At 50.4% G+C, this 10000-nt stretch overlaps 1 protein-coding gene across 1 annotated transcript in view; it reads left to right on the top strand.

Annotated features, from left to right (window-relative positions):
* LOC143301740 (uncharacterized) overlaps window positions 1-10000 on the top strand; it is a 15126-nt gene that overhangs the window by 1320 nt on the left and 3806 nt on the right. The window contains exons 2-6 of the mRNA XM_076616128.1: window positions 26-134; window positions 372-474; window positions 1527-1763; window positions 3140-3242; window positions 4181-4377. Coding sequence (XP_076472243.1) covers window positions 26-134; window positions 372-474; window positions 1527-1763; window positions 3140-3242; window positions 4181-4377 — 749 coding nt within the window. The remainder of the gene's footprint in view (window positions 1-25; window positions 135-371; window positions 475-1526; window positions 1764-3139; window positions 3243-4180; window positions 4378-10000) is intronic.

Genomic DNA, 10000 nt, shown 5'->3' with positions numbered 1-10000 from the left:
GTCATGACATCCTTTCTCCCTACAGGTTCGTGTCACCGCTGGACGCCACAGGGTTTGACCCTCCGCCCCAGCGTCTGGTGATGGAGGAGGTGGACGGCAACTTCTTCAGCTCTCACATGGTCAACTTCAATCAGGTCAGACACCGTGCACCGTGCACTTCAGTCTCTCTCACTTTCACCCTTCTCAAAGGGGGCGTCACTGCCTTCCGACAAATCAATAGACGCCACGCGGATGATGATGATGATGATGATGATGATGATGATGATGATGCTGTTTGTGTTCATTTATGTGTGTGTGCGTGCTTGCGTGCGTGTGTGTCTCTGTGTGAGCGTCTATGCGCGCGTGCGTGCGTGTGGTGTGTGTACGTGCAGGTGGACCAAACCAAGTTTGACATCAACTACCCGGCAGAGCTGACCATCATCTGCATCACTGGAGGGGGCGGGGTTCTGCAGCTGGACGCCACCTCTTTCACTGGTGCCTGCTGCTCTCGTCATCTTCGTTGTCGTCGTTGTTGTCGTCGTCGTTATCGTCGTCGTCGTTATCGTCGTTGTTGTTGTCGTCGTTTTCGTCGTCGTCGTCGTTTTTGTTGTTGTCGTTGTCGTTTTGTTGTCGTCGTCGTTTTTGTTGTTGTCGTCGTTTTGTTGTCGTCGTCGTTTTTGTTGTCGTTGTCGTTGTTGTTGTCGTTGTTTGTTTTTGTTGTCATTTTTTTTAATTGTCAGTAACAACTGGGAAAAGATAGTGATAGGGAAAATGTTAAACGTGCATATCAGTGTGTGTGTGTGTGTGTGTGTGTGTGTGTGTGTGCGTGCGTGCGTGCGTGCGTGTGTGTGTGTGTGTGTGTGTGTGTGTGTGTGTGTGTGTATTCACAGGTCCGTGCTTGGATGTATGTACAGGGATCCGTGCTTGTGCTGCACACACACACACACACACACACACACACACACACACACACACACACACACACACACACACACACACACACACACACACACACACACGTAGTCAATGCACGTGCTCCCCTGCCTCGTACATGAACACCCCTTTGTCCTGAACACCTGCCCCCTCCCCCCACCCCCATCCGCACCACTACCAACTCACTGCCTCCAACACTTCCCTCTCTCTCTCTCTGTCTCTCTCTCTGTCTCTGTCTCTCTCTCGTGTCCTTGAAGAGTCAAAAGGTGGCGATCAGTCTGTATATTTCTGTATCGAGTGTTTCAAGTGAGAAAGAAATGTCTTCATGACAGACTGTACAGACCGACTGAGGTATTAGCGTCCTGAGTTCTTGGTACCTACGTTGATATTGGTGTCTTAAACGAAAAATGTTACGGTTCGCTATGGAGGCATATTAGAAATGTCATGTTGCATGTTGAAAACAACAACAATAACAACACACACACACACACACACACACACACACACACACACACGAAATGTTTCGTTCAGATATGTCCCAGAATTGAGGACACTGAAATAGGACATTATCCTGAAACAGTTTCACGTCCCCCACCCCCACCCCTCTCTTCCAGGCATGGCGTTTTACAACGAAATCCGTATCATCAACTGTGACTTCACCAGCATCTCGGCTTCGGCCTTCGCGGCTTTTGGCGTCGTCAACCACTTCAGCTTGGAGGGAGGAACAGTGAACAGCATCGACGCTAACGCATTTTTGGGTTTAAACGTCATCAAGGACACGTCACTGCCCACGCCAAAAGGCTCCTTCGCAATGATTGACGTGGATGTCGTGTCTGCTGGGTTGCCTTCTGGTGAGTCAGTGAGTGAGTGGGAGGGAGGGCGAGGGTTGGGTGGGGAAGGAAATGGATGTGGGGGGAGTGGAGGATGGGTGGTGAGGATGGCGGGGGAGTGAGGATGGAGGGGGGGGAGTGAGTGGGGGTGGGGGTGGGGCGGGGTGAGGAAGGGAGTGAGGATGGGGGGGGGAGTGAGTGGGGGTGGGGGGGTGGGGCGGGGGGGAGGAAGGGAGTGAGCATGGGGGGGGGAGTGAGTGGGGGGGGGGCGGGGGGAGGAAGGGAGTGAGCATGGGGGGGGAGTGGGGGTGGGGCGGGGGGAGGAAGGGAGTGAGCATGGGGGGGGGAGTGAGTGGGGGGGGGGGGGCGGGGGGAGGAAGGGAGTGAGCATGGGGGGGGGGGGAGTGAGTGGGGGTGGGGCGGGGGGAGGAAGGGAGTGAGCATGGGGGGGGGGAGTGAGTGGGGGGGGGGCGGGGGGAGGAAGGGAGTGAGCATGGGGGGGGAGTGAGTGGGGGTGGGGCGGGGGGAGGAAGGGAGTGGGGGGGGGCGGAGGGAGGAAGGGAGTGAGCATGGGGGGGGGGAGGGGGGGGGAGTGAGTGGGGGGGGGCGGAGGGAGGAAGGGAGTGAGCATGGGGGGGGGGAGGGGGGGGAGGAGTGAGGATCTGTCTGTTGTTCCTTCTCCCTTCAAATCTTTGATTTTTTTTTTTTTTCGTTTTTTTTCTGTGTATATGTTTGTGTGATTTTCTCTGTCTCCCCTTCTGTTCTCTCTCTCTCTATCTCTGTCCCTGTGTGTGTGTGTGTGTGTGTGTGTGTGTGTGTGTGTGTGAATAGAATAGAATATATTTTATTGTCATGAAACCGTAAGGTAAGTGTAATGGTAAATGATATGAATGAATGAAAAACACACAATTAATCAATCAGTTAATGCAGTAAATTGCAGCAGCATTCATAAACAAATTTTCCTAATCTTGTTTGTATATATTCATCATCTGTTAGCATCACCTGACTGGGAATATTTCCTGTGTTATTCGAATTTTGAATATCTTTTGAAAATTGTTGCCTTAAGCTTTTATATTTAATACAATGATCAAGAAGATGGATTTCGTCTTCCAGGATGTTACACTTGTGTGTGTGTGTGTGTGTACGTGCGTGCGTGCGTGCGTGTGTGTTGAGGGTCCGAGATCAATCCCCGTTAACGTCGTGTATGATCATGGTGGTGGTGGTTCGTGTGTGTGTGGTGAGGGTGGGTGTCGGTTTGGGAGGTGGGTGGGGTAGAGATGGGGATGGTGGGGTTGGGGCAGCGTTTGTGAGCGTAAGAGAGAGAGAGAGAGAGAGAGAGAGAGACGCGGAACCCAATTTCCAACACTCAATATGACGTCAGGAATGACGTATTACAGGCATCTTTTCCAACATGACGGAGGCCAATGAGATCATTCTGTCCAACTCCCGTCTCTTCACCATTGACCTTGACCTTTTCTCTGCCGCCACCAAGGTCACCAAGTGAGTTCTTCCCCTTCCTTACACGTGCTATACGTAGATGATGATGATGATGACGATGATGGTAGTGATGTTCGTAATAATGCTAATCATAATGCTGCTTTACTGTTACGACTACTGCTGCTACAAAGCTTGCCTTGTCCCTGTATGACTACTACTACTACTACTACTACTACTACTACTACGCTTGCCTTGTTCCTACACTACTACTACTACTACTACTACTACTACTACTACTACTACTACTACTACTACTACTGCTGCTGCTGCTGCTGCTGCTGCTGTTATATCAAAGCTGCTACTACTACTTCAAAACTTCCCTTGTCCCTGTTGTTATTGCTGCTGCTGCTGCTGCAACTACTACTACTACTACTACTACTACTACTCAGCTTGCCTTGTTCCTACACTACTACAACTGCTGCTATATCAAAGCCTCTGCTACTTGCTGCTGCTCCTGCTACTGCTACTACTACTACTACTACTAAGCTTGCCTTGTGCCTACACTACTACTACTGCTGCTATATCAAAGCATCTGCTGCTGCTGCTGCTGCTACTACTACTACTACTACTACTACTACTACTAAGCTTGCCTTGTGCCTACACTACTACTACTGCTGCTATATCAAAGCATCTGCTGCTGCTGCTGCTACTACTACTACTACTACTACTACTACTACTACTACTAAGCTTGCCTTGTGCCTACACTACTACTACTGCTGCTATATCAAAGCATCTGCTGCTGCTGCTGCTACTACTACTACTACTACTAAGCTTGCCTTGTGCCTACACTACTACTACTGCTGCTATATCAAAGCTGCTGCTACTACTACTACAAAGCTTGTCTTGTTTCTACTCCTCCTCCTCCTCCTCCAACTCCTCTTCCTGCCCCTACTAGACTGCTGCTACAACAACTGCTGCTAACTATGATGCTGGTGGTGCAGGATCACTCTGGACCACAACACCTTCACCTCTCTCCCGGACAACCTCTTCACGGGCCTGACGGCCCTGGGTCAGGTCAGCCTGAGTGGTGTGCCCTGGGAGTGCACGTGCAACAACCTCTGGTTCCTGTCCCACTTCCAGGACAACAGCATCCAGCTGGTCTCCCCCTCCACCTGTACCCTCCCTTCCACTTACTTCGGTGAGCTTTCTGACGGGCCTGAGGGTAAACGTATACCTGCGGGCAAATCTGCCTGAGGCAAGGCGAACTGCCTGAGGGTAAGCAGTATCCGATTTCAGGAAAACTCGACTTTACCCGCGGGTCTTCAAACCCAAAGGCAAATTTACCCTTGCAATCTGCCAAGGGTGACTGCCCACGAAGCAAAGGAAAACATGGCGGATCTTTATGTAGCGTTGTTTTTGTTGAGGGAAGACAGACGTGCTTTGTGTATAGCCCGTGTTTGGCGAACTGTCTGGACATCCTCTGAACTCTCTGGACATCCTCTGGACTGTCTGGACATCCTCTGAACTGTCTGGACATCCTCTGGACATCCTCTGAACTGTCTGGACATCCTCTGAACTGTCTGGACATCCTCTGAACTGTGGTGCGGTGAGAAGTAAAAGAGCGTGCACAGAAGGGAATCACCGGGACTTTTAACAATGGACGATGGGTCAGCTGCATGAGTGCACTGAGTGTCTTGAAGATGAAAATAACTTGACCTTCATGTCAAACTGAAAACTGTGTCCCATCCGTGTCAAATATAACTTGCCTTAAGGCAAAATGAATTTGACTTGAATAGGACCCCTTGAGGGGACACTGTGTGTAAGGGGGGGAGGTGTGTGTGTGTGTGAGAGGGGGTGGGGTGGAGGGCATGGAGGTTAAGGGAGGCATGGTTGTTTTTAGTGTGGGAATTTGGATTGCATACAAGATGCAACAAGTGCTGGGATCTGCATGACATTAGACACAGGCATTACACGCAGTCTCTGAAGACCAACTTTGTTTCGTAATTTAGTCCCTCTGTGGGTGATAATGGACTTCTTGAAAGAAATGAACAATTCTAGTCAGATCTGAATGGTTTAAACTCAAAGTGAATGTGGGGAGGTGGGGGCCATAATGGACTTCTTGAAAGAAATGAACAATTCTAGTCAGATCTGAATGTTTTAAACTCAAAGTGAATGTGAGGAGGTGGGTGTGTGTGAAAAGATTGAAGCAGTGGTTAGTTTTTATTGTGCTTTTTACCCTTGGCTTGAAGCAAATGCTATCATGATCATAGCCTTGAGGTGGCCTTTGTGGTCGGCGAGGCTCTAAGCACCATCATTTAATTTGATTTAAACCTCGTGTGGTCACCCAAGTGCCAGTCTTTCAGTTAAGGCTTCGTTCACAGCCAGTTGCCGTCAGCCTGACACAGCAACACACATACAGCCTGACACAGCAACACACATACAGTCTGACACAGCAACACACATACAGTCTGACACAGCAACACACATACAGCCTGACACAGCAACACACATACAGCCTGACACAGCAACACACATACAGCCTGACACAGCAACACACATACAGCCTGACACAGCAACACACACTGACACAGCAACACACACTGACACAGCAACACACATACAGCCTGACACAGCAACACACATACAGCCTGACACAGCAACACACACTGACACAGCAACACACACTGACACAGCAACACACACTGACACAGCAACACACACACAGCCTGACACAGCAACACACATACAGCCTGACACAGCAACACACACTGACACAGCAACACACATACAGCCTGACACAGCAACACACATACAGCCTGACACAGCAACACACACTGACACAGCAACACACATACAGTCTGACACAGCAACACACACACAGCCTGACACAGCAACACACACTGACACAGCAACACACACTGACACAGCAACACACATACAGCCTGACACAGCAACACACACTGACACAGCAACACACACTGACACAGCAACACACACTGACACAGCAACACACACTGACACAGCAACACACATACAGCCTGACACAGCAACACACATACAGCCTGACACAGCAACACACACTGACACAGCAACACACATACAGCCTGACACAGCAACACACACTGACACAGCAACACACATACAGCCTGACACAGCAACACACACTGACACAGCAACACACACTGACACAGCAACACACATACAGCCTGACACAGCAACACACACTGACACAGCAACACACACTGACACAGCAACACACACACAGCCTGACACAGCAACACACACTGACACAGCAACACACACTGACACAGAAACACACACACAGCCTGACACAGCAACACACACTGACACAGCAACACACACTGACACAGCAACACACATACAGCCTGACACAGCAACACACACTGACACAGCAACACACATACAGTCTGACACAGCAACACACACTGACACAGCAACACACATACAGCCTGACACAGCAACACACACTGACACAGCAACACACACTGACACAGCAACACACACACAGCCTGACACAGCAACACACACTGACACAGCAACACACACTGACACAGCAACACACATACAGCCTGACACAGCAACACACACTGACACAGCAACACACATACAGTCTGACACAGCAACACACACTGACACAGCAACACACATACAGTCTGACACAGCAACACACATACAGCCTGACACAGCAACACACACTGACACAGCAGTTCAGTTCAGTTCAGTAGCTCAAGGAGGCGTCACTGCGTTCGGACAAAACCATATACGCTACACCACATCTGCCAAGCAGATGCCTGACCAGCAGCGTAACCCAACGCGCTTAGTCAGGCCTTGAGAACACACACACACACACACACAAAAAAAAAAAAAAAAAAAAAAAAAAAAAAAAAAAAAACCCAACGGGGGAATAAATAATAGATAAGCTTGCATAAATAAATAAATAAATAAATAAATAAATAATAATTATAATATAGAAAAAGGTAGTAGTAATAATATTAGTAATACTAATAAAATGATAATAATAAAACATAAATAAATAAATAAATAAGACAACAATGGTGATAAATAAGCAAATAAATGTAAAATATGAAGACACACATTCACACATACACCCACACATGCATAACAGAAATGCACCAGACATGCAGTTTCACATATATGAAAGCACAGTCAAATACATATAAACGTACATGAGCTCCAACACACACACACACACACGCATTACCGTGCACCTCCTCTACCCCCCTCCTCCACACAGCAACACACATACAGTCTGACACAGCAACACACACTGACACAGCAACACACACACAGCCTGACACAGCAACACACACTGACACAGCAACACACACTGACACAGCAACACACATACAGCCTGACACAGCAACACACACTGACACAGCAACACACACTGACACAGCAACACACACTGACACAGCAACACACACTGACACAGCAACACACACACAGCCTGACACAGCAACACACACTGACACAGCAACACACACTGACACAGCAACACACACTGACACAGCAACACACACTGACACAGCAACACACATACAGCCTGACACAGCAACACACACTGACACAGCAACACACATACAGCCTGACACAGCAACACACACTGACACAGCAACACACACTGACACAGCAACACACACTGACACAGCAACACACACACAGCCTGACACAGCAACACACACTGACACAGCAACACACATACAGTCTGACACAGCAACACACATACAGTCTGACACAGCAACACACACTGACACAGCAACACACACTGACACAGCAACACACATACAGCCTGACACAGCAACACACATACAGCCTGACACAGCAACACACACTGACACAGCAACACACATACAGCCTGACACAGCAACACACATACAGCCAGTTGCCGTCAGCACAAAACAATACGGCGCTAACCAGACGGAGGAAACGAGTGGTGTTACAATTGACGTCCTTGAAGAGTTCCGTCCCTTTGTATCCGTCTCGTTTGTCTGCACGAGACCAATCAAAAAGCTGGCTTGAGACGTCAGGTGGCCAGTATGAACACTCACCACTGGCATGCATGGTGAGAAAGCACAATACGACATGCGCACAATTCTCGGCCACTTTCTGTCAGCTGCTGGCAACAGCTGGCTGGGTTCAGTGTCAATGCAGCTTTGGACGATACACCCGCATTATCCAGCATAAAAGAAAAACAGCGGCATCAAGAGAGATGTCACAGGAACATGTGTCGAACATCCCTTTGTTGAAGTATCTACCTACCTATCTATCTATGTGTATGTATGTGTGTGTGTGTGTATGTTTGTATGTAAACCTGACAGCCACTAGGTGGCTGAAGACCATAACAGCTGGAGAAGGACCGTAAAGGCATGCATCCAGAGGAGCGTGGAGAAAAGAGAACAGCACTGGGAACAGGGGAGAGGGCAGAATCCGTACCCTCTGAGCCAGGCGCGACTTTCAGGCGCTGCAACTCAACAACTTGACCGAACTGGGCGCAGAGTTCCATTGTCTCCCGAGACAGACGGACTCCAGCAACAACGTAAACCTGACAACAATAGAGATGTCCCGTGGTAAAACAAACAAGAACATCGAAAGGTCCACTTTCACAGTAAGATGGTGCTCCCTGCAGACTGAGGAAGGCAACAGGTGGTGATGCACAGTCCTGACGCACGCTCTCCCGGGGAGACAGTCAGAAAGCCCGAACTTCGCTCCGTGGAACTGTGTGCAGACAACGAGGCCTTTCAGTCCCACCCAATCCGATTTCTTCCATGTAATATTCCGGACAATTTTGTTGACACCAGCATCTAGGTCGTTCTCCCCAGCGGCGTTTAGCTTCTCCCTGGTACTGCTGTGGTGAGGCAGACAGGGGCTGAGGGGCTGGGGGAAAGGGGTGGAGGGAGGGGCTGAGGGGCTGGGGGATAGGGGTGGAGGGAGGGGCTGAGGGGCTGGGGGAAAGGGGTGGAGGGAGGGGCTGATGGGCTGGGGGATAGGGGTGGAGGGAGGGGCTGATGGGCTGGGGGAAAGGGGTGGAGGGAGGGGCTGAGGGGCTGGGGGATAGGGGTGGAGGGAGGGGCTGAGGGGCTGGGGGATAGGGGTGGAGGGAGGGGCTGATGGGCTGGGGGATAGGGGTGGAGGGAGGGGCTGATGGGCTGGGGGATAGGGGTGGAGGGAGGGGCTGATAGGCTGGGGGAAAGGGGTGGAGGGAGGGGCTGATGGGCTGGGGGAAAGGGGTGGAGGGAGGGGTTGGTGGGCTGGGGGAAAGGGGTGGAGGGGAGTGAAGGGTGGTGGTAGTGGTTGTGGTGGTCCCCTCATCCCCCCCCTAACCCTCCTCCCCTCCCCTCTTCCCTCCCTCCTGACTGTCCCCGGCTGTCCGTGTTTGATGGAAACACGTTTCAAGCTGTTCAAAGCAGCAGGTATTGATTGACCCCTTGGGGGTCTTTTCACGCGCGCGCGCGCACACACACACACGCGCGCACACACACACATAGACATGCGCACGCGTGCGCGCGATGGATGATGACACATATAGCCCATGGTCACTGTGTGTGTGTGTGTGTGTGTGTGTGTGTGTGTGTGTGTGTATGTGTGTGTGTGTGTTTTTGTGTGTGTGTGTGTGTGTGTGTGTGTGTGTGTGTGCATTTATTTATTGTGTGTATGTATGCTTGCGTGTGTTTGTTTGCGTGTGTGCGTGCATGCGTGCGCGTGTTTATGTGTGTGTGTGTGTGTGTGTGTGTGTGTGTGTGTGTGTGTGTGTGCAGGCAAAACGGTGCACACGTACTACT

Source organism: Babylonia areolata, chromosome 28 (assembly GCF_041734735.1).
Source record: "Babylonia areolata isolate BAREFJ2019XMU chromosome 28, ASM4173473v1, whole genome shotgun sequence".
Classification (NCBI taxonomy): domain Eukaryota; kingdom Metazoa; phylum Mollusca; class Gastropoda; order Neogastropoda; family Buccinidae; genus Babylonia; species Babylonia areolata.
This window is presented reverse-complemented; position numbering and strand designations above follow the sequence as displayed.